The sequence below is a fragment of the Meleagris gallopavo genome, chromosome 22, assembly GCF_905368555.1.
Source record: "Meleagris gallopavo chromosome 22, MGAL_WU_HG_1.1, whole genome shotgun sequence".
In the NCBI taxonomy this organism is placed as follows: Eukaryota; Metazoa; Chordata; class Aves; order Galliformes; family Phasianidae; genus Meleagris; species Meleagris gallopavo.
In genome coordinates, this window is record NC_139425.1 from 9740909 (window position 1) to 9765354 (window position 24446).

The 24446-nt window shown below is 54.4% G+C and overlaps 1 protein-coding gene across 8 annotated transcripts in view; it reads left to right on the forward strand.

Moving 5' to 3' along the window:
• The first annotated feature begins 15175 nt into the window (after positions 1 to 15175).
• The window catches only part of ZBTB46 (zinc finger and BTB domain containing 46), a 38516-nt gene continuing 29245 nt past the window's right edge, over positions 15176 to 24446 (forward strand). For 3 of the 8 annotated variants that reach the window (XM_085241805.1, XM_085241804.1, XM_085241802.1), the window contains exons 1-3: positions 15634 to 15849; positions 20905 to 21023; positions 22378 to 22512. Coding sequence is in view for 5 of the 8 variants with exons in the window: in XM_085241802.1 (XP_085097928.1) it covers positions 22459 to 22512 (54 nt within the window). In the remaining 3 variants the exon portion in view is untranslated. Of the gene's footprint in view, positions 15320 to 15633; positions 15850 to 20904; positions 21024 to 22377; positions 22513 to 24446 lie in introns of those variants that run through there. The other 5 variants (XM_085241800.1, XM_085241801.1, XM_085241803.1 and 2 more) reach the window with 4 other exon arrangements.

A 24446-nucleotide genomic window follows, 5' to 3' on the forward strand; every position in this document is an offset into this window, starting at 1 on the left:
AGAGAGCAACCCTGCGTTTGGAGTGGGAAAAAACCTCCTTATTCCAGGATCACTGCTGCTGTTCAAAGCGACTGTGGCTCTGTGAGGGCCAGGATGTGGGGCAGGGCAGGAATTTGGGGCAGCAGCAGCATGCTGGATTCCTCCCTGTAACAGGGGCTGAGGCTGGCTCTTGCTGCTGTCATCCCCAAGCTGCCAGCAGAGCTTTCCTGAGGTTTCAGCCACAGCTTATGCCCTCCATGCTGCCCCCAGTTCTCCTTTTGCTGCTGGGATTTTCACTCTCTTGGGGGTTTTCTTTTGAAATGTCAGCCTGGAGTCAGTTCCCATCACTGATGCCCCCTCTGAGCTGCTTTGGCTCCCACACAGAGGCAGTGGGGAGGGATGTGGATGGCTGTGATGGCTGCAGGGATGTCATGTTCGGGGGGCAAGCAGCATCATCCCTGTGCCTGGGCACCTCTCTGTGTCACAGCAAGGACACGTCCCCTGGCAGCACATTGCCCACAGTGCACAAGTCACAAAACACGGCTGTTTCCCAGCAAAGCCAGAAGCTGTGTTCAGCCCTGCAAAGGGAACTGTGTCCCAAGGCTCTCGCCATTCCTGTTTGCCCCAATCCTGGATACCCCAGGAGGGCACGGACGTTTCCGGGCTGTTTTGTGCTCAGGCAGGCGCTGCAGCTCTGCTGCTTCACTTGGAAGCTGACACAAGCTGGGCTCTGTGCCCCTTTTAGAGAAAGCCCTGACCTAGATTTCACTGCCCACTGCAAAGCTCTAGCTGTCGCTCCTCCCTGCAGCTGGAAAGGGCCCAGTGGAGCAGTCCTGGCTTGCGCTTGTTAAGCTGGTGGCTATTAGCCCTGCAGGGAACGAGCCTGCACAGGTTGATGGGCCCCTGTCACATTTTGCTTCTGCTTCCTAGGCACAAGGTACTGCTGGAGCTCACTGCTCTGCAGGAGGCCACCCTGATGCTGCAGTGACAGCTCTTGGCCCCACCTGCTCTCCCCATAGCCACATCCCCATCCATCCATCCTTCCATCCATCCGTTAATCCAACTGCTAGTCCTTCCACCCACCCATCCAACTGTCCCTGTGTCAATCTACCCATCCATCCATGTGTTCTCCCACTCCTCCATCCACCTACACACCAGGAGCAGAGCAGGTGCTACCATGCTGTCCCCATGTCCCCACTGCAGCTCCCTGGCAATCTGTCCCACTTGGCCTCCTTTTTGGCCACAGTCCTTCTAAGTTGCTTGCTATCTCCCATACCAGGCTGGCATTTACATGGGTGCATCACCCGTGCACCTAAAAAAGCCCCAGAGTGCTTCAGGTGGGAGGAATCTGCTTCCTTCAGCCCATTTTTGGCAGCACTGGGGCCATGGGCTGGCAGTGATGGTGACATTCCTCTTTCCCAAACCAACCACTGTCCCTTGCACGCTGCAGGGCTTCGTGTGCTGCCTTCCTCTTTTCTCAGCACCCGAAATAACCCCCGGGGCCACAGCAGGGGGATGCCAGAGGTGACACTTCCTCTTTCTGAAACATCACTGGGGAAGGGGTGGGGTGGGGGGGATGCAGGCACAGCTGGATCCCGATTTTTCCTGCTGTGTTGGGAACCCCCAGCTAGCAGCCAGGCTGTCCCATCGGATCCCCCTTGCTTCTGAACCTCGAGCTTCTCCCTGTCCCAGGACCCCATAACAGGAGCACAGGACAGGGCTGGAAACAGGTTTTAGCTTCTCTCTTTTCTTCTGGGGCTAGTTTCACACGTCCTCTTGGAAACAGAGCCTTAATTTCTGTCCCCTTATCATGGCTCATGTGGCTGCCCTCAGCCCCGAAACAGCCCTGGGGCTGCATGGGGATTGCCTGAGCACCATGTCCCCACTGTGGGTTTTCTCCCTTTTCTCCCTTTTCCCCACCACGTCACACTTTCAACTACTTCACACCACTCCTCTCCACCCCCAGCACTGGGAATTCCCCTGACAGCATTTGGGGCAACACTGCAGTGGGGATTGTCCCTCTCCAGCTCTACAGAGTCAGCCCTGGAGTCCCCACAGTCCCTTGTTCCACAGTCCTTGTACACCCACAGGGCTCTGCTCACTGTTGGCACCATGCACTGCCATGGGGCAGTGGGCACCTGAAGGATGGAATGTACTCCCATGGTTGCACTGCATGCCCAGGACCTTGTAGTGCGAGGCATCATGGCCAGCCCTGCAGCATCCCACTGGGACATAGGCTGGAAATCCACTCCTCCTCTCTTCTGCCTGATTTCCCCTGCTCTGCCCAGGGCTGTGTCCCATCCCGCTCACCTCACCCTGGGACCCATCCGGTACCATCTGCTGCCTGCAAACCCTCTGCTCCCTAAGCTGCTCTAATCCCTCAGATCCTATCTGTGTCGTGGTGTGAGCTGGCAGCCCCGGGCATCTCCCCCAGGGTTGTGGGGATGAGTACCCAGGGGTTTGGTGACATTACCCCACGAGAGGGGAGGGAGTGGTGATGGAAAACGCAGAATGCAGGATTGATGCAAAATGCAGAATGGGTGCATTTTGGTTTTATGTGGTTTTCCAAGAGAAAAAAGAGTGACAAAATGTGCCCAGAGCCCCTCCAGCCGCTCCCCGCTCCCTGCCCAGTCATGGGGTGAGCTGTGTGCCCCCAGCAGCAGGACACAACCCCCAGAATGTGGCTTGGCAGGAGAAGAAAGGGGGCAGGGGAGTGGCGTGGGGCCGGGGGAGCCTTCCTGGAGGGCGTGGGGTGGGAGGAAGTGCTGCAGACAGCTGCACAACATCTGGCAGCACTGCAGCCCCCCGGGACCCCAAGGCTGCCGAGCGGGCTTCCTGCCCCCCCGCTGCCAGATGTGCCCCCCGCATCCCACCCTTCCCTCCAGGCCGTGCCCCACACCTGTGTCCCTCTCTGCCCTGCTGCTCCCATGTCCTCCTGGCCCCGCAACACCCATGAGAAAGGCGGCCCCATCACCTCCACCACCTCCATCCTTCCATCCTGGAAAACCCACCCAAAGGAGCATGGCCCCAATTCAGAACCGGTTATGGCTGTGGGGTTTGGCCATGGCCCCGTGCCTGGGATATGGGTTTGGCCGTGGTATAGGGAGCGCAGAGTGCTAGCGCTGCCCACCAGCAGCCCCCAGCCCCACGGTGTAAGGCTGGATGGTCCCTGACCCCGATCCCATGGTGCCTGACCCTGCAGAGTGCCGGGTGAGGTTGGAAGGAAGGGATGAGCCCCAGGCAGCAAAAATAGCCTCTGTCCTTCAGGATTGCTTCATGGGATTAAAAATAGCGGTGTTCCCAACAGCAACGCTCAAGGGGACCCAGGCAGAGGGGACAATTGGCTTTAGAGTCCTTGGTGCCACCATGAGAGGGTGGTGCAAGATAAAATCCAAAGGAAAAGCGTCTGTGTCCCCAGCTGGGAGCTGGGAAAAACCTTGGGAATGGGGCTGGGGCATAGACACAGCCCTGACCGCAGTTTGTTGGGATGCACAGGGGATGTGGTGCTCCCCCCGCATCCCTGTGCCCCGTGGGGCCGCGCTCCTGGCTCCCTGGGACCGGTGTCCGGGATCGCTCCCACGGCCAGGGGGCGGCGGAGGTGGCGGCTCAGCCTCCGGAGGCAGGAAGTCAGCACTCGGGGTATGCGGGGACACGGGGACAGGGGGACGTGGGGAAACAGGGACGTGGGGACACGGGGACGTGGGGACACGGGGACATGGAGATACAGGGTGCACAGAGAGCCGCAGGGATGTTGGCCCGGTGGGACATGGGTGACATCTGGAGCCCAGTTTGTCCTTTGGGCGAGCGTTGCTGGATCCTGTGCCAAAACCCCTCCCAGCAGCACTCGTCCCCATTTCCACTGCTCCCCTACGGGTGAGCTGCACGGCTCCTTCCAGTGCCGCAGGGAAGTGGCACCGAGGGCAAGATCCGGTGTCCTGATGTCCCCGTGTCCCCGTGTCCCGATGTGCCATTGTCCCTTCCCCTGCCATGTCCCCAGCACAGCACTGACTGCAGGGTCTGGCGTTCCCCCTCCTGCTCTCTCCTCAATGCTCCCCTCCCCTCGGGTCTGGGAGCCGCTTTTCTTTCTCTCCGTGTTTTCTTCCCACGTTTCCGCTCGCCATGGCAGCGCTGCGCTCTGAACAAGGTCTGCTCGGAGTGAGATCTCCTCCTCCTCCTCCTCCTCCTCCTCCTCCTGCAGCAGCAGCAGTCCTGGGCAGGGTGCAGTGGACAGGAGCTGCAGCATTGACAGCATTTCAGCAGGACCATTGCAAAGGGTAAATCTCAGCTTCTTCCCTAAAAACCAGCTCAGGATCTGCAGCAGGCATTTTGCTTCCATCCCGTAACAGAAATGGGATGGGCACAGCCCCAGACACCTTCCAGCCCCACGTGGGGCACGCAGAGGGACACTGGCACTTGGTGCATCTCTGAGCATCCCTGAGAGCGTGTGCATGGAACGTGTGCTCACGGCACGTGCCTTCACCTGCACTGTGGGCCAGCTCTGGGGGACATGGATTGGGGTCATGGGATGTGGACATGGGGTGGGGCCATGGCCACGGAGGGGGGATGACTCTCCCTGGACATTATCCAGCCCCAGCCAGGCATTATCCAGCTGATCCCGCTCACAGTCCCTAAATCCCTTATGGGGGTTACAACCAGCAGCTGCCAGCCCTGATCCCAGGAAACCCTCCGTGCCCCTGCTGTGCTCACATAGGGTGAGACTGGAGTCCCCCATACCGCTGCTCCCTCCCCTCTGCCTTCCCCCGGCCCCAGCCTCATGGCTGGGAGATGAAAGCAGGGCTGGGACGCGCTGCCCTCCCACATCCTTCCCTGCAAATTCCTCTCCCTCCTTCATCTCTCCGGGGGTGCCCGGCTGCGCTTATCACCACTGTGGAGAGGGCCGGAGGAGACCTTCGCGTTTTCCCCTCTGTTATAAATAGCATGAGATTTATTTTCTGGCAGTATGGAAAGCCCCCGGGGCGTAAGAGAGGAAGCAGACGGGCTGGGTGGGGGGCGGGCAGTGGGGGGAGAGTGAAAAGGGCAGGAAATAACCCCCCGGCTGCAGCGGCCCCGCAGAGGGGAAAATGCTTCGATGCAAACAGAGTGTGGTTAATATGGAAACTCCCAGGGCAGAGCCGTGCTGCCCCGTGTCCTGCTGTCCAGCCCTCAGCCGTTTCCTGCCCCAGTCTGGGCACCCACCCAGCACACACCCCCCACCCGGCGGGATGAGCATCTCCAGCCTTACTTTATACAGGAGGAGATGGGGACGCTTATGGACCCCCTCAGCCCACGGCCTTCCTCACCGGGCAGCTCCTTGGGCTTGTCCATGACCCCTACTCAGAGGCCGAGCACTGTGTGAATCACAGCAGCCCGCTCCATAAATCACTGCAGCTGGTTCCCAGAAGATGCTCTCAGTGACCCCAACCTCACTGTGCTCCCCCACGGTCCCCCAACCCACCCCCGCCGATGTCCCCATGCCACCCCCTGTACCTTCCCTTGGGACACCCAGCGCCTCGCATCCCTCCCTTGGTGTCACACCCCACTGACCCCAGCCGCCCCCGGTGACCTCTCTGTGCCATCGGGGGGGGGTTTGTTCCTATTTCCTGGGGACGTTTTGTCACAGACTTTCCCCCTTCCCCAGTCCCCGTGTTATCGGCCCAGCGATGATTTCCTCCCTGCCCACCCACCTGCTTATTTTAGCCTCTTCTTCCTTCCTCCCAGCTGCTCTCCAGCCCCGCTCCGTCCCTGCACCCCCCAGCCCTGTGCCCCCCCAGCCCCAGCCTGCCCGCAGAGCCTCTATTTAAGGCACGATCTTTAAATTGAAGCCTGTAGCCACTGTTCAAAGCTCCTTGGCTCTCTGTCCCGCTCCTGTCCTCTGCCTGAACTCTACTGCCAGCCCCACTGCCTGTGCCCCCCCAAAAATATTTGCTGGCTTTCTCCAAGGCAAAGCACTTGGCAGCGAACCCTCATCTCATGAGTGACAGCCTCACACCCGGCGTCCCTGCATGCAGAGAGGGTCCTGGCATGGGGACATCCGCGGGGCCGGGAGGTGCTGGCAGTGATTTATGGCAGTCAGCGTCCCCGTGTCCTTCAGGAATGCATCCCCTCAGTGATGTCCCCGGGGGAGGACGCAGCCCCCAGAGCTGCTGCACAACACTGCCACAGAACAGTGGGGACATGGAGACGTGGGGACATGGGGACACGGGGACACGGGGACAGAGGGACATGGGACGTGCTCCCCAGCAGCCTCACCCCATCCCCAAGTTCGAAACACAGCAGCGCTGGCACACAGGGGGCACATCTGCTGTCCCCACCCAGGCATGGTGCCGAGCTCAGTGCGCCTCGCATGGCCGCAGCACAGGTCTCTGCGTGGTGACAGGGACGAGTGGCTCAGGCGCTGTTTCCAAGGTAACCCCGGATGAGCGCGGCCTCCGCATCCCTGCGTGCCCCCGCAGATGGAGGAGCCTCCGGGGGCCTGGCTGCAGTGGGGGCTCAGTGAGGGCAGCAGGGCTGGAGGCAGGGCTGGCTTGTGGGGACAGGATAGGGATGGGATGGGATGGGGATGGGGATGGGGATGGGGATGGGGATGGGGATGGGGATGGGGATGGGGATGGGGATGGGATGAGATGGAATGAGATGGGGATGGGAATGGGGATGCGGATAGTGGTAAGAATGGGGATGGAGACAGGAATGCAGACAGGAATGGAAACAAGGATAGAAACAAGAATGGGGACAGTACTAAGTGTGAGGAGGAGGGATGGGGAAGGAGAAAGGTGTGAGACATCCCTGCACTCCTGTGCCCAGCACAGCCATCCCCTGGGCACGGGTGTGTGCGGCACATCCCAGAGATGGGACCTTGGGGACATGGGGGATCAGGTCAGGGCGTTCCGTCCTCTCGCAGGCTGGACCCGGGGCACCTCCCATGGAGAACACCAGAAATAGGAGCTGTGGGTCCCCACCCAGCTGTGGGCATGGGGCCAGGGCTTCTCACCCCGGGGACGCCCGTATTGAAGCCCATCCCTGAGCCTCTCCTGTTCTGCAGAATGGGCTGTGCTGGAGTCTGCCCTGAAGTGATGGCCCCAGCACAAAGCTGTGGGGCTGAGTCCAACCCTTACCACCTAGACCCGGGGTCAGATCAGCCCTTCCTTCCCCATCTGCTTTGCTGTGCTCTCACACACATGGAGAGCCCCTGGCCCAGCAGCAGCAGCTATTTCTTATTACAATACGTTCCGGTCCATTGCCCACAAGATCTGCATCCCAGGGACCTATGCGACTAGGAATTAGATTCCTCTCTGTTAATGAGTTTATGCTGGTAAAGGGCTCTGAAGATGTGAAGCTCTGTGCAGGAGCTGAGCCTCATCTGTGTTATTGATCCCACTGCAACATGGATCTCCAGTGTAAAACCTTCCGAGCCCAGGGGAGGTGGTGGGGAAGGAGAAGTTCCCATGGGGTGACACGTGGCTCCTGGATGCTGCCAGGAGACCCACACCCACCAACCTCTGCTTTAAGCATCTGCACTATTGCTCATTCAGTCTTCTTATAGGGCTAGTATCTCCGAGCTCATGTAACAGGACTGTTAAGGCAAAAACCCCACACTAGGGAGTGGGGAAAATGTTCTGAGTCCTGCTCAGCTCCTAACAAACAGAGCTGTCATCCCTGCAAATAACGAGTGGTTAATTACAGCATCTGCCAGGGAGTGAAGATGGGATAAAATTGCTCCAGGTTTATTGTACTTGGCAAATCCCCCCTTTCGGTAAATAATTGCTGTACTGTAACAAGGCTCCTTTAATTAAATAAATTAATTTATTCTTGGCCTTTCGTGAGACTTCAGATGCTTCTTTTCTTTAGGAAGCAGTAAACAGCCTTGTGCTGTACACACAGGGCATCATCAGGTTGTGATGCGATGGCTTTAGATGGAAACTGGCTCTTCCTCCTGCCTCCAGAGATGCTGTGACTGTGGCACACCTGCATGGAACCTCCTGCTGCCCAGCTGGGAAGCAACTCATGGTGGGATGGAGGCACCTAAGCCATGAAGGTCCCTGAACCATGGAAGTCCCCAAGTTGTGGAGATCTCCAAGCCACAAAGCTCCCCAAGTCACAGAGATCCCCAGGCCATGGAAGTCCCCAAGCCATGGAGGTCCCCAGCCTGGGAAATTTGACAATTTCCCCATTTAAGTGCTAGGTAACAATGGAACCACGTAAGTACCAAGCCCTGGAGGTCCCCAAGCCATGGAAGTCTCCGAGTCGTGGAGGTCCCCAGGCCATGGGGGGGACCTCAAACCATCCTCAAGCCATGGAGGTCCCCTAGTTGTGGAGATCCTTGAACCCTGGAGGTTCCCAGGCCCCGGAGGCCAGGGCCATGGTGGTGCTGTGGGTCTGTCCTCCATGCAGGAGCTGCAGGAAGCAGTTGGAGCTTTTGTTTGGCTCTGCTGGCAGCAGCTGCGTTGGATGTCCTTGATGGGCTGTGCAGCCCCATCCCAGCAGTGGGTAACAAAGAGCCAAACCCAACAAGGCGGCGTTGGGTGCCGGCTGCCTCGTGCGTGGGGAGGATTTCCTGCTGGCCCAGGGCACGCTGCCCCTTGGCCTCGACCCCTCCCAGCCCCACATTTTCGGGAAACGCCTCCTGGCTGCTGCCCTTGTTTCCCACGCAGCCCCCCCTCCCAGCAGCGCTGCGGTGAGAGGATGGGAGAGCAGCTGGGGTGGGAGCCGAGAGAGAGGTGATGTGCTGAGACCAGAAGGTGGGAGGGGAGCTGGGAAGGGTGGCCACGAGAAGGGCACCAAAGGGGCTGTCTTCCTGCTGCACCCGTGGGAAGGCAGAGTTTGCCTGGCAGAGCACCGCTTTGTCCCTCCCTGCTGTTCTGGTGGGGAGGAAATGATGCTGCTTTCCCCGAGTTCAGCCATCACCCGCTCCCACAAGGGGAGGAACCCTGCTGGGCCGTGTCCTGATTGGTGTGGGACAGCACACCTTCCCTTGAGCTCCACAGTTTTGCCCTGAGCTTTCCCAAAAGGGCAGCTGTGCCACCCATGGCTGCAGGTCTTTCCAATGGATGCCACCATCCTTCCATGAAATCCTAATGCCCTTCCAGTAGATCCCAAGGTCTTTCCATGAAATCCTAATGCCCTTCCACTCAATTTTAGCACCCTTCCATGAAATCCTAATGCCCTTCCGATAGATCCTGTTGTCCTTCCCCAGTTCTCCCGGTGGCTCCTCAGCCCTGGTGGCTGTGGGAAAGGGATGCAGTGACCTGGCAGCTGCTTCAGGAAATGGCTAAAAAAAGGCAGGTTAAAAAAAAAAAAAAAAAGCCTCGCTGTTGGTTCCTGCTTTGGGGTCTCCAACAGCTGAAGGTCCCCAAGCCTGGAGGATGCAGTTTGGTGCAAAAGGGAAACATCCCCTCCATGCTGTGTGCATACAGTGGTCGGGATGAGGCTGCCCAGCATTTGCTCAGAGTCTGGTGATTTTTGGTGGGGTTCCCATGGCTCCTTTCCCATGGATTTGCACTGGAGCCCTGCTGTACCCCGGCCAGGCACAGGATGAGGATGCAGTACGGGGCACTTCCCCATCCCAGCCCCACGCAGAGCCACCTCTCAAGGTCACGGCGCTGGGCAGCGCTGGGCCCAATTCTGCGTGCTGGGGGAACTTCACTGCCCTGATTCCCATAAATAAAGCACACAGGGAACAGCCCCTTCTCTGTCCCAGTAATTCTGGACCCCAGAGGCCACTCATTGTGTGCTCAGCAGATTGCCGGCTCTGCTGCTCTGCTCAGTGTGCTCGAAAGCTCTCAGTTCCCATCAAATGCAAGTGTGAATGCTTGGGGGGCATTTCATGGAAAAATCATTCATCCATCCATCCCACAGCCGTCCCATCTTGGTTCTGCCCCACCCCAGGGGTTCTCTTTGGATTTCCATCCATGGTGTCCGTGAAGAACCACAGCATCCCGTGGCCATGCAGTGTGAGCACAGTGGGGGCACAGCAGCCGGGTACATCTCCCCCCACACACAACCCCAGCCCCACCAGCCCTACCCGATGGTGCAGGGCCCTCATTTTCAAGTGACTCAGACTCACCCTTCCTTCCTCAGGAAAACCTGTGATCAGATAAAGTCATCAAACTATCTGGTACAAGTAAACAAGCTCGCATCTGCACGGATGCAGGCTATACCCCCTGTAATCCCAAGCAGAGAGCAGGCAGCACGCCTTCCCCCTGCCTTTATTGGGGCCAGCTGCAACCCTGAGCGTGCACACACACACACAGACATGTGCAAGGATGTGCAATGAACTCCCATTGCATTTGCCCTTGCTGCAGGTTGGCAGGATCCAACAGCAGCATGGCTCCATCCTCCCCTGTGCTGCACGGTGCCTCCTGGGGTCAGCAGGGCTGGGCAGAGGAGGGAGTGGGAGGGGGAGAAACGTTTAAAAACTGCAACTGGCGACAGATGGGCACCTGCCCCCGCGGAGGTGACACACTGCCAGGCTGGGAAAGAGCAAGGGGAGGTGTGAATGGCTCTGAGAGCCAACTGGGAGCACTCAGCGGGGGCTGCTCCCCAGCTTGGGTTGGGGTGGGATGGCACAGGGGGCTGACAGCCCTATTGCAGCCACCCGCTCTGCCCAGCCCTGCTCCTTCCCCATGGAAATGTTCCTTCTTTCCTCTGCTCCGGCACTGCTTTACTGGGGGAAGGAAAGATGAAGCACAGTTGCAGCTGTGCAGTGGGAATGCAGAGCAGAGGCACTGAGGCTGCTTGAACTGGGAAGGGTCGGGTGCTGGAGGGATTTTTGTGGGGCTGCTTTGTGCTGAGAGCCATCGATGCAGTGCTCAGAGCAGCAATGACAGCAAGTAGGTTAGGCTCAGAAAGCAGCCGTGGGCATTTTTGGAGGTGAGTGGAATGACTGCATCCACAGGAAGGAAAATGAGGATGTCTCCAGCACTGCCACTCTGCTGCTGTGATTGTCCTCAGCCCCTGTGATCCCAGCTTTGCAGGAGCAGTGCTTGTCTCCCCGCCTGTCCCCATTTTTATCCCATCCCCGTCCCCACCAGATTTCCCATCCAATGGCTGAAACTGGGTCACATTGTCACTCTGCATGGTCCCATAGGACCCATAGCAATGGGAGAGCTGCCTCTCTATGTATGACCTGGGGATGCTGGACAGCACCAACAGCCTCTGAATTGCCTCTGGTAGAACCAGTTTGATGGGCAGCCACATCACACCTCCTGACAAGCAATTTAATGATTCAAATATTGTGAAAAAAGGCTTCTTATTTACTTAATAACATTTTTTGGACATTTTGCCTTGGTCCTCCTCATTCATTGCCCCACATTTTCCAGCCATGCCCGGAGCTCTGCGCAAACAGCAGCGAAATGTGGCGTACCGTATTTAACCTAGATAAACCTCAAACGTGGCCTAAATTGTTAGGCGAGCCACCAATTGCCGGGCTAAACCCAAAACCACACTCCCCAACCCTTCACAGTTATATATATATTTTCACTGTTGCTCCGTGCTTTCCAAGCGCAGCTCCATCGCATGCACTATTTATATCGTTTGCATGGAACAAAGGGCTCAGAGACAGACCTGCAATTTGTTTGGGTTCCAAGGGAAACAAAATCTTTGCAAGCAGAAGGATATACTTGAGATGAATCTCTCTTAAACACAGAGTAGTTTGAGGTACTGCAGCAAATAGGATTTAGCTTGAGAAGCAAGCTGTGATCAGAGTGATGCCGACATGGGCACATCACCAGGGGACTGGGTCTCATGGCTGGCAGGAGTGGATTTCCTCATTGCCAAAGGGGCTGCTGGAGGTTTGAGATGCTGCAGACATCCAAATTCACTGCATCCTTCGTGCATGGTGCTGCTGGCATCAGACAGAAGCACGCTGCAAGCACCAGTGTGCAAAGAGGCAAAGCTGAGCCAAGAGTTGCAAAAGAAAAACTCCAATGGAAGAGCACGCTGCTTGCAAGCCATCCCAAAGCGCTGCTTGGCAAAAGGGAGATGCCCCAAATCGGCACCTGGCAAAGCAGGGAGAATGCAGAATGCAGCCAGAATCTGCGTGCAGGCACTAGTCTGCCTGGGCTTCCTATGGAGGAAATAGGGATTGGGAACCAAAATGGCCTCTGGGAAGAATGGGGACTGGAAACTGAAACGGCCCCCAGGCTTCCCATGGAGGGGATGGGATTAGGAGCCAGAAGAGCCCTGGGGATCCCCACTGTGGCCACTGAACCCAAATGCTGCTCTGGGGGCTGTGCTGCTGCCAGCAGGACCCTGGGCTGAGCTCAGAGCCAGCGAGCAGGGCTCAGAGGGGGAATATTTCTGGAGATGAAAAACTGTTTGCTAACGCAGCCAACCCCTTCGAGAGCAGCACCAGAGGAGGTCGGTGGGATGCAGCTGGCCAAATGCTTTGTGCATGAGCACCATCGCTCACCCCCTGGTGCACTGGCAGCCCTGGGACCCTGCGAGGCAGCTGTGATGGGAAGAGGTGCAGTGTGCTGGGACGGAAGGAGCACCCGACCAGCAGCAGGACGAGGAGGAGCAGCTCACGGGGGCGGTGCGGGGCAGCTGGGTGGGAAGAGGGAGTTTTATTCTCCGGGGTTTTTTTGCACTCTCCCTTCACCATATTTAGTAGGCTTGCGACTTGCCCTCGCTAGTTCACGGAGAATTCCCCCAAGTGTTTACTCCCACAACCGAGCAAATGCCTCAATACACATCATGGAAAAAACACAATCGACATGCTCACTCCCACTAGAGCAGGAATTCCAACTCGCCAAGCTCCAAGCGGGAGTACGTGTATGCAAGAGAGACAAACACAGTTCATTAGTGCAGCTCAGATGTGGTTCACTCCTAAAATGACCTGGTCAGGGCTGCACACCTCCTCCCTCCCTTCCTTCGTGGTAAGAAACCCGCTGACCTTTGGTCTGAAGCAATAGGGACAGGAATGTGGGTCCTTAACCCTTCTTTAAGCTGCTCTGAGCTCAGCGGATGGTCTCAGGCTGTGCAGGGCTGAGGGCAGGAGCCCTAAAATCGCTTCCTTCCTGCAGGGCTTGGAGAAGAACAGGCTTTGGAGATGGAGCATGCTGGAAACAAAAGGGGAACTTTGCAAGCAAAGCTCTCGGATCACAGATCTCTTGGGATTTTTCTTTTGCACATCCCTTTCCCCTAAAAATTTTACTAGGGAAACAAAAAAAGCCCCACAGAAACAGAATAATAGAATAATGAGGCCACTTGGCTTTTCCAGCACGCCTCCAAACTAACCACAGGACAAAGGCACAAGAAATCATCTCAGTTTATTGAATGCAAAATCTCGTTCTGTGCACAGTCTACACTCCCTGACACTCCTCCGGAGGGGTGATGGCTGTGCTTTTCCCTTCTTCCATGTCTTATTTATGGTGGCTTCCACACCCAAAATGCCACGAACTACACTGTTTTTCTTCCCTCCAACTCTCCTTTTTTTCCTATTCATTTATTTCCATGAGCGTTCTATTTATGAGGAGAAATCACATCATTATAAGGACAGAGTAATTGCAATATTTACCTAAAACACAATACAAATTTCTAATTAAGGAGGGGAGAGAGCTACGTGTGATCAGCAGAAGGGGACAAAACCTTCCTGAGACCAAAGCTGCTGATCAGCTCCAGGCTCTACGGGCACCTTCTGCTAGCAAAGACCTTGAGCTGGAAAAGGGATTTCATAAAATCAGAATGGTCTGAGTTGAAAAGGACCACAACGATCATCCAGTTCCAACCCCCCTGCTGTGTGCAGGTCGCCAACCACCAGACCAGGCTGCCCAGAGCCACATCCAGCCTGGCCTTGAATGCTTCCAGGGATGGGGCATCCACAGCCTCCTTGGGCAGCCTGTTCCAGCACTTCGCCACGTGTTACCCATTGGTGACAGAGCTGGGAAATGTGCAGTGATGTGGCCAGGTGTGCAGGAAGGGCAGGTGGCAGCGGGAAACTGCGCCGCGTTTAGCATTTTGTAACGCTAAAAACTGTCCTGCGTTGTAGGAACAGCCAAGTTCTGCAAACTGTTCATTTGCATTTTAATGGAACTCTTTCTAGGAAGGTGCTGTTTGGACTTTGTTGCAATATAAAATAAAGAGGTAATTAAAAACACGCCGGAGCTGAAAGGCGTTTTGTTTTCATTAATTGGGTTCATTCGCGCGCTTTTCTGAATTCAAGGTACTGAGGGTACGTGGGATGAAACGGGGGGAGGAAAACACGTGCCGGGGCATCTGCTTGTTTAAATGCCAGATAAAAAAGCAGAAAGCACAGCTCTGAGATGGAGGCACCTGGTGGTGCGAGCAGCAGCCGAGGGCGTCAGATGAGGGAAGGAAACCACAGCCAGCACTTTCAGAGCTCTGGCACGCCGTTATCGCTGCAGTGACACCGAGGGCACAGAGCCCAACCCAGGGCTGGTCCGTTACCTGTGCGTTTCCCTAGGCCGGGCTGCAATCTCAATATGTGAGCACCGATAAGCAGCCTGAAAGCCCAACACCATCCCAACAGCTCCAGAGCCGACCTGCAGAACGTGACACGGCTGGGGGGCCGGGAGGGGCTCCTCGGGTGCTGCCCAAGCCAGGGCCGAGGCCCGCAGGCCACGGGCACACCTCAGAGCCCCACGCGAGGCCCCGGCCCGGCCCACGGCCCGCTGCTGGGGGAACCGGAGGGCTTCCGGGGGCAGAACGGCCTATTTCTCCACGCAGCCCGCAGCTGCCTTCGCTCCAGTTGTTTCCACCCGGCTCGGACGCCGCTCTGAAGGCCCCCGGCGGGAGGAAGCGGCCCCTCACACCTGCACCGCAGCCGGTGGGACTTTGGAGCGCCGCGGAGAGGAGCGGTGGAGGACCGAACCGCGGCGCGAGCCTCACACCGTCCCGGCGTGCCCCGCGCCGCCGCGCCCGGGTAGAGCGCCCCCTCCCTTCCCTCCCTCACTTCCGGTGTCCGGCAGTGGCAAAGCCGGCGGCGGCGCCCCCGCTCCCCCGGCGCAAGGGTGGCGGTGGGAGGGGGGGAGCAGTGGGCGGGGAGATGGGCGGAGCTTCGAGAGGCCCGCGCGGGGCGTCAGCCAATCGGCGTTCTCCTTGAGACGAGAAGGGGCGGGGACAGCGGCCGGCACGCGCCGCGCGGCACCACCCCCCCCCACCCTCCGCGCGCCCGAGGGAGCGGCGGGAGCGCGCCCGGCTGCCCCCCCCTTTTCCCCCCCCTTTTCCCTCACTCCCTCATCCGACTTCACCCCCCTCACCCCCCTCCCCCTTCCCCTTCCCTCCCGCCGGGGGGAGGCTGAGGCGCGGAGTGACCGAGGGAGCGCGGCCGCTCCTTCCTCCTCCTCCTCCTCCTCCTCCTCCTCCTCCTCTCCATGGGGCCCAGGTAAGCGCGCGCCCCGCCCTGAGGCGATGGGGGCCGTCATGGCCGCCCCCCCTCAGCGGGCGCCCCGCTTTCCCCCCCCCCCCATTCCTCCCTATTACCACCGTTATCCCCCTATCGCAGCGCTCCATCGCGATCGATCCTCGCGGAGGGGGGGTGGAGGTTCACCTCAGGGGGTGACTGCGGGATGGGGGGGGGGTTCCACATACAGCGTGTGTATGGGGGGGGGGGGGCAGGGTTTAACCCCCCGGCCCTCCCCCTCTCCCTCCTCCCTCCCTCCTCCTCCCGCCCCCCCCCCTTCCCCCAACCCCCCCCCTTCCCCGTAACCTCCAAAAGGGGAATTTTCCAGCTGGTAATTTCTGCTGCGTCAACACCCGCCCGGCTCGAGGCAGCGCGGTGCGGGGGGGGGGGGGAGGGGGGGCAACTCGGCACGGCCGCCCCGGAGCCCCGCGCGGGGCCCCGCCGCCCCCGGAGCCGCACAAGTTGGAGCGAGAGTTTGTCGGGAGCCCCGAACTGCCGCTCGGAGGGATGAGGTAACGGTGCTGCGGGGCTCCCCGCGTCCCTCCGCCTCTCTTTTTTCCCCCCCTCTTTTCCCCCTTTTTCCTCTCCTTTTTTTTTTTTTTTCCTTCTCTTTCTCCCCCTTTTTTTCCTCCTCTTCCCTCCTTTTTTTTTTTCCTTTTTCCCCCCTTTTCATCTTCCCTCCCCCCTTTCCCCCTCCATTTTTATTTTATTTATTATTGTTTTTCCTCCATCTAGCCCCGTTTTGGGTTATTGTCTCCCCCTAAAGCCCGGCTCGCAGCGCCTCCATTTTAATTGCGGGCTGACATGGGGGAAGTGACCCTCTTTTAGAGATAATGACAACACGCAATAATAACAACACCCTTAGGGGAAGAAGCAAACAAACCCCAAAGCCGATCCCCGCTCCCGTGAGGGCTGCGGGTGCCCCCGTGGGGCTGTAACAAGTGCGGTGCCCTCTGCTCTGCCCCCACCCCACACAAAGTGCCCCCCGGCCGCCGCAGCCCCTTTGTGTCAGTGCCCCCACTGACAGCTATAGGGCCGGGAGGAGCCTTCTGCCCCAACGCTGTATCTTTGGGGTCTCACCTGACCACGGGAGGACGAACAAAGGGGCACTTGAACAGTTCGGGATGGATTCCCGACGCTGTTTGGTTGTGCGGTGGCTGCGATGCACTTGGCACGCCGGGCGACGGGCGGCATTGTTTGCGGCGGTGCCGGCTGGGAGCTGCGTGCTTTGCGGGCAGCACCTGCGCTCGAGTTGTGCGTGTGCGTTTCGGTGTCAGTTCGATCCGATCCGGGTCCGGGTCCCGGCTCTGAACTCCATAAAGTATTCATTATGAGTGCGGTGTTGCGCTCGGAGCTGCTCTGCTGTTCGTGCATTGCGTGCATCTCCCGAAAAGGTGAGGGAGGAAGAGGTGAGGGAGTGCTTTTCCTTTTATTTCCCCACGAAGAGCTGATGTTGCCCAGGAAGAGCGATGGATGAACTTGCACAGCTCTCCCACTTGTACCCACGCCTGGCTTGCCATGTCTCTTACAGCAGCTTTTAATGGCAAACAAATAGCGACTTTCCCATGGCAATCCTGCCCGGGTTCCCTCGCTGTTTGTCAAGTTTTGTGTTGGGAAATTCTTCGTGCTGGGGTGGGGGAAAAAAACATGAACTGACCAAGGGTGGGGTGTATCGTTAGTCACGGTGCTTTCAGTGTGGGACTGTCACTTTCTGGTGCTGCTTTGGGGACTGGCAGAGCTCACACGGTCGCTCTTATGGAATTGGTTGTAGCACAGCACCACCGAACCCAGCGAGGATATTCTGATCATTCTGAGTGGCTATTTGTATATTTTAAAAGCTACTGCGTTCTAAAGCACGCAGGATTCAGGCTTTGAAAACATGACCTGTACGTGGGGTTCTTGGAGGAGGAAAATGGGCCACTTTTTCCCCGTGGTCTTTGTTTTCTGGGACAGCCGTACAACAGAGGAGATGTTCTTTGCGAGAGGGTGTTGTTTTTTTTTTTAATGTTGGTTTTTATTTTTTCTAACTCAGAGTGCTCAGAGGAAAACCAGTTTAGCACCCCCAGCTCTGCAGAGAAATGAATGCTCTGTTACCTGCTGTCAGTCCGGCTGCTTCGCCTCCTCAACCAAATCCTTTTTCCTGTGCTCTTCTCTCGCACTGATCATTTCTTTGCAGATCTGTTTCTGCAGTTCCTGAGCGAAGTTTCCTGTCCTGCAGCACGGCTGCAGGCTGACACCCACCCAGCGGGACCGCAGCACATCAGCCCAGCCTTTTCCCAGCACTTTTTCCCATTTTGTGCTGCTCTTAGTGCCTGCCAGAGCACTCCGTAATGCTCTCTGGACTCCTCTTAAATTAGTAAAAAGCATTCATGGTTGTTTGTTGTTTGTTTGTTTGTTTTTCTCCTGTTCACAGGGGGGTTTCTAACTTAATGCCAAACAAAGGGTTGAAGAGAGGGCTTGGTTTGTCACTGCGGAGCGACCCGCAGCTGTTGTGGTCATCCCATGCACACATTGTGATTCCCAGCAGCCAGCAGGTTGTGACCGTTGTGCAGAGCATTGGGCACTTTGCATAAGGGGGTTAATACTGTGTTGATCGTATTGTTGCACTTGGCTTACTCCTACCTGAGTCAGCACACAGCTCACCTGTGTTGTTTGTGTGGGATATTTGGGACTTACAGTGTCCAGAAGGTGAAGGATGCTGGGGGATGGAGCTGGAGGAAGGTGAGGACAATGGCACAGTGAGAACCCTGGGGTTAGAATTCCGCTTTATTCCTTCAGAACATCCCTTTATTCCTCCCTCTTTGGTTTTCTTCAAGTGGCACCTTTGCATTTGCAGCCCCTTACCCTGAACTGCTGTTGGGTTTTCCTCTTTTTTTCCCCCCACAGCTGTCTTCCTCTTGGGGACCCATCCCATCCCATAGCTGCTTGTAGAGCAGGGATGCCTTCTTTGCTCTCCTCTCCTAAAACATTGGGTAGTATACTGATGAAAAATCACAGATATGCTAAAGATGCTCTTTGTTAATGCAGTGCAGCCTGAGGTCCTCACTGCACCTCCTCACAAATGAGCGGCCATTCCCTGAGCAGTTCCTTCAGCTTTCTTTCCTTCAAGTATATTCAAGAAACAATCAGGTTGTGTTTTGGCTGCTGATGAAACGTTGGTGCTGAGTGCCTCCTGTGCACTGCAGGCAGGTCATGGTCCTGGACAGCAATTCTGATGAGATGGAAAGGCGTTCCACTTGGCGGTGTTGGGTTGCAGAGAGGTGAGGACACACGCAGGCATTGGAGCAGTGTAGCTTTGCAGGTAGCTGGCAGGTGAGAGCCAGCCCTCCTGCTGCCGTGCTCTGCAGCCTGACTGCCTGCCCTCGCATTGGTCATCCTGCACACGTTGGATGTTGCCTAACTTTTGCTTTATGGCAAAGCTGAGGCGGGGTCTTCTGTAAAGCAGGGAGGACGCAGAACCTCGGAAATATTCTACAAACACAGCCACTGGCTTATGTGTGGATTAAATAAACTTAGTAACAAGAATGTTGGAGCCCATGCCAAGAACTTAGCTGCTTAAGAACCCTACTTAGAAAAGTGAGCGGGGCTTTACATAGTAAGGAATATGTTTATACCTGTGTTCACTTAAATCCATAGCTACCTTCTATCATTTTTGTCGTCTTCTTGTATTCAGAGTCCCTGTTCCACCCAAGCTACTTCTTGTATTTCTCAACTTGTGGTTAATATTTCAGGATGAAGACATTAACAAAACTCACACCTTTTGTATTAATATACCTCTGGAGGAAATGCCTTTCTCACCAGTGCTCTGAAACAGAGGAATCAATGGTCTGCGTTGGCCATTAGCGCTTAAAATACCCAAACCTGACACCAACTAATTAAATTCTGATAAAAGAGGTAATCAGGATGCAGTGCTCCTAAAGTCCTGCTCCACAGTGCATGAGGATGAGGAGGTGCAGGCAGCACAAGAGCAGCTCACAAGCTTCCTTCCAACTGCCGTGTGTCTGTCCTGCCTTTGTTCCTCTTCTGGGTTTGATCAACTGTTACGGGATGGGGAGGAAAAAAAGATCAGATTGACACTAAAAAGTTCTTAGGGACGTCTGCCCAAGGCACTGAGTGCTGTACCAGGAACCACAGACACAAGAGCCGCAGAGCATTGCGTGTGTTATCTGTTATCTGCTGGTGTGGTCCCAAATCCTGTGTCTCTATTCTGTCTTTCAGGTGCCCTTTCCCCCAGCTCCCCCCCATACTTCCCTTTTTAAATCACCCCGCGATTCTTCCTCCTTTCCCTCCACCCTTTGTACGTTCTGGGTTTGGGAGTTTTAGCAAAGATCCCCTCACAAAAAAGCCGAAAACCCAACGAGAGCATTTTGGGGGAAGCTCCCAGCAGGGTAATTCCCAACGTGACGTGCCTTAACCCTCTTTTTCTCCGGTGCTTTTTATGTTGGGTTTTGGGTAACAGAGACACAAACGTGACGTCTTTTGCTTCGGTTATTTTCGTGACTGCATTGTGAGCAGGAGCTCAGCTCTTGCAGGAGTCAGTGGCACTGGGACAGGTAAGCTCTGTTGGTCCAGCTGTTGGGCTGTCAGAGGAGCAGATAGACAGACAGACAGCTGAATTCTTATCTCTCTGGTGTCACCAGGTCTTGAACCTTCTCAATGCTTGCTTTGCCATTGGCTGTTCTGTGCTGTGCCCCACACAGCTGGGGATGGAGAGGCAGAGCTGGAAGCTGAGGGGAGATGGATGAGGGAAGCACGTGGATATTTCTACCCTGTGTTTCCTCCGTGTGTCACTGCTGTGCAGAGAGGTGTGCACACGGTGCCCTTTCAGAAAGGTGCATCCTGTTGCATTAGCTAACAGTTGGAATGTTCTTTCTGCCTGCGTTGCTTTTCTGGTGGGCACTTGTGTCTTTTTCTACAGCTTTGTGGGTTTTCTTCAGAACGTTTGGCTGTACGTAAAGAGGAACAGGCAGCTGTGCGCTCTGTAGCTGTGTGTGCTGCCCTGTGGCTCAGGCACGGCATCGCCTTTTGGAGGCTGTGATTCAGCAGAGATGAGCAGGAATAGAATTCAGATGTCTCCGTTCTGTACAATGCAGGCAGGGTTTCTCTGTAACCTCAGGCAAATAGTTTGGTTTTGGGGTGGCGGTGGGAATGGCTGTAACAGTGAGCTTGGGTTAATATTAACCCCATGCGAAGGGTGTGTGTCACAGGTGTTGTATCAACGCTAATTAAATCTTTATGGTGCTAATTAGAACATACAACACTGATGGGGCATCTTCAAGCAGCTTGAGGAAGTGTTGTTTTCTGCAGAGAGTTCCTCAGAGCGCTTCGGTCTGGAAGCGTGGCCAGAAGTTGTCAGTTAAAATCTGATGTTAAACTCCAACTTAATGCAGGGGCTAATTTCCGTGCACGTAGTTGTATAAATATTTCAGATGTTTCACATTTGAGCTGGGAAATGGTCTTGTAAGCGTTGTTTTACCTGTTGCTTGTAATTAAGTGACGTTGTATTTTGCTTTAAGTTAGTGTAGATTTTCACTTTTCCTTCCCGTCCTTTCCATTCCCAAACACAGGACATCTGAAGAACCTCGTGGAGCTCCTTACCACCTTCCTTCCCCCACCAAACCATGCACCATGCAGCTGTGAAACATCGCGGCGCTTTGCTTCGCTAACAGAAAGCATTCAAATACTGGTAAGTTCAGAGCATCCAAAGATACTGTTGTCACGTGGTAATGGAAAGAGAGTACCCAGAGGGTGCCTTGTTAGTAATGCTTCTGGGTTTTTAATAAAATTTGGCTTGAAATTGATAACAAAAGCTGGTTTAGAAATGGTACCCAGTGTATAGGTTGGAGAAATACCTATGGCTGCTCTTCTGCTCCTACCTAATGGTGGGCTGCCTCCATTAATCACCATCACCAGGTTTTGTCCCTTCCATGAGACGTGGCAAACAGGTGCAGAATGCAGGGCAAAGGGAAGGGAAGAGCAGTACAAAATAGGAGACGTCTCAGCTTTACTGTTTCTACCAGACTGTTATGGCTTACATGGTACAGGCAGGAAATGGGAGCTGTGACAATCCCAGGTCTGAGTGAAAGTACAGATTAATTTCATAATGCACTAACGGGGTCGTTTCCCACACGTCAGTGTTGGTTGTTCCCTCCCTGCTCTTCTTTCTTTTTTTTTTTCTCCTCTGTAACTGCCTAAATAAAAGGACTGTCAAGAGCTAGCCAACACAACTGCAATGGAGAAGCAATCAGAATTAGGCAGAGGCAAGACTTGGCAGTCAGAAATAGAGATTGAGAACAAAGTCAGTGGTATTTGCTCAAATTGGGTTATATTTGTGTATTTGTTTCAAGATTTTCACAGTTACGCTCGTTGCCATAAAAATGCTTGGCTCTTCCTTTTTGCTTCATTTGCTTATTAGATTCATTATTTGACCATTCATAATGACATTAGCTCGTAGTGGAAAAGCTTTCTTCATTTCTATTTTCTGGTGTTTTCTTTGCGACAAATTTTCAAAATCTGGGGATTGTTTTGTCTCATAACCTGGAATGGCATCAGCCGCAGGAACTGCTCCTCCCGTGTTCCAAGAGGAATATCCTGAGCATTCCTTTGCAAACACAGGTTGTGTCAGGAGCTCTACTGGCAACTTTTAGCCCCAGTATTTTACAGGTCAGATAAGGTGAATTAGTGCCCTTTGGGCCACAGATGTCTCTTTGAAAAGTCATTAAAGTGAGAATGTTTTCAAAAGCTACCAAACAGGAAACGCTGTTGTTCCATAGATCTGTTTGAAGTCTTAGTATCCAAAATTAGATTATTTTTTCCCATACTTATAAGAAGTAACTTGCTGACACTACTGCAAGAAGGTAACCTGGCTTTAATTACCTTTAATGTGTAGATATGATTTGAGTCATCATCTTTCTGTTCATTAGATCATACGTAAGTCTTTTACACATGAGTTGGGGGGGAAGGACTTCAACCTGTACTGCTGCTGTTCAGTGATCTTGTTGTTCAATGCTAATAATGTCTGGTTTTGTCCTTTATTATAGCTCTGTCATTCTACAAGAGTTCACCCCAGTGCTGTTGGAAGACCAAGAGCAGGGCACTGCTGTGCTGCCCTCAGACTGTTGATGTCCTCAGCTGCTGCAGGAAAAGCACCAGAGCTGGAACCCAGTTTGTTACTGGTAAGCAGTAATTGTTTTTTTTTCTTCTTGGTTTTGCTTTTTTTTTTTTTTTTAATTGAAGTTTCTCTTAGAAGACCACTAAAAATCTTTTCACTAATTGTTAATTTAAGAACACTACGGAGAAACCAACATCTCTCGTGGGTTTTTTTTTCGAATTCTGCTTTCTAATTGCTCTCCTTCCAGACTGAGGAAGCCAACAGTTTTTCCCCAGCTTTCATTTTCTCGTGAAGTTCTTCATGCACTGTTGGAGTTGATGAAGGTTAATAAATGAATTTCTCTAAGCTACCCTCAGAAGTCCTGTTGTCCTGCTATGTTTCTGTACCTACAGTTCTGCAGGCTGGAGCTGGCCCAGCAGCCTCAGATCAGTGGTCTGACAGATCACGGCCACACCACTGTCTGAAAGCTGTGGAGTGGGATGTGAGATATTTAATGATAGCTCTGTTGTTTTGTGTTCTGCTTACCAGGGTTAGGATTAGGTTTTGCGTCTGGTTCTTGTTCAGGTTGCAGAAGCCAAGCTGAAACAGCAGAATGAAGAGCTGAAAGCACGCAGCTTTCTGAACATCCTTATTCCTCTTGCTGAAACTGGCCTTCCTCTAGTTCCTAATCGCATTTAGATCTGTGTGTTTTCACAGCAGAAGCAATTCCAGCCTGATGGCGTGGTCTTAAACATACTGTATGTCCTAACAAACTCTATACCCAGACAGATGGGGGTGAAATCCCTTTACCTGCACCAACACCTAACAGGGAGTGAGCTCTTGGCTGTGTGCTGCAGGTGCTGGAGTGCAATGTTGGAGCTCTGCTCGTGGGCTCCTGGGCGTTCCCTGCTGCAGAGATGCCAAGGGGAGCTGCTGCCATGGGTGGCATTGGCTTCACTCATAGAATCATTGAATGGTTTGGGTTGGAAGGAACCTTTAAGACAGTCCAGTTCCAATGCCCTGCAGTAGTCAGGGACACCTCCCTCTAGGCCAGGTTGCTCAAAGTCCCATCCAGCTTGGCCTTGAATACAGTTGTTTTAGTGAATCCCCGTCAGGCGGATGTTAACAGCAGTCAGTGAGAATTGAAGGGGCTCAAATCTGATGGTAAAAATGCACATAGGCAATGCAGCTGTGGGGTTGGTGGTGGCAGTGAGATGTCTTGTTTTGTTTTTTTTGTTTTTATTTAAGTTCAGTGAAAAACATACGACCAATTTAACAACATGCTGGTTTCTTGAATCAAAGTAGAAGAATTTCTCTTGTGGCAGCTGTTCATTTTCATAAGCTGTTACTTGTACCTACTTTGAATAAAACCGAAACAAATACAGTTTTGGAGAACGCAGTATAAGGAAATGAAAGCTATCCTAGTAGCTCTGTGCCCTTCTTCAAAGGCCCTTGTGAGGTAACCCTTCAGCTGGGAGCTGCACCTCTGAAAAACTCAGGTGGTGTCTTTGCAGGGAGTTACCACCCACTGATGACCAATTCTTCCATTCTCCCTCTCATTTGGAAGGATATTCCAAGTACAGGGCACTGTTTTTTTCAGTTGTTACGGTTACATTGTGATTTTGTTCTTTTTTTTTTTTTTCCCTCCAGCATAGGGTGCGTAGATGGGAGGAATCCTCTGTATTTCTGTTGTCTTTAATTGGGTAAAAGTAAAACTTGTGCACGCAGAACCTTGTGCGAGGGGGAGGTCAGTCCAATCTCACCTTACAGAGCTCTTTTGGAGAGGAATTTAAAAAATGTTGGAATGTCTTGGGAGTGGAGATATGGAGAGGACGTGGGGAAGCAGCCATGGGGTGTGTTTGTTTTTGTTTTTTGGTGGTGGGCTTTCTTTTGTATCGCAAACCAAAGTGAATTTCAGTTCCTCCTTAATCTGTTTTTCTTTTTCTCTGGAGAGAAATGGGGGAGGAAACAGCACATTTTTGGTGAAATTCCAGTTGGCCTGTTTTCCCCAGGGAGCAC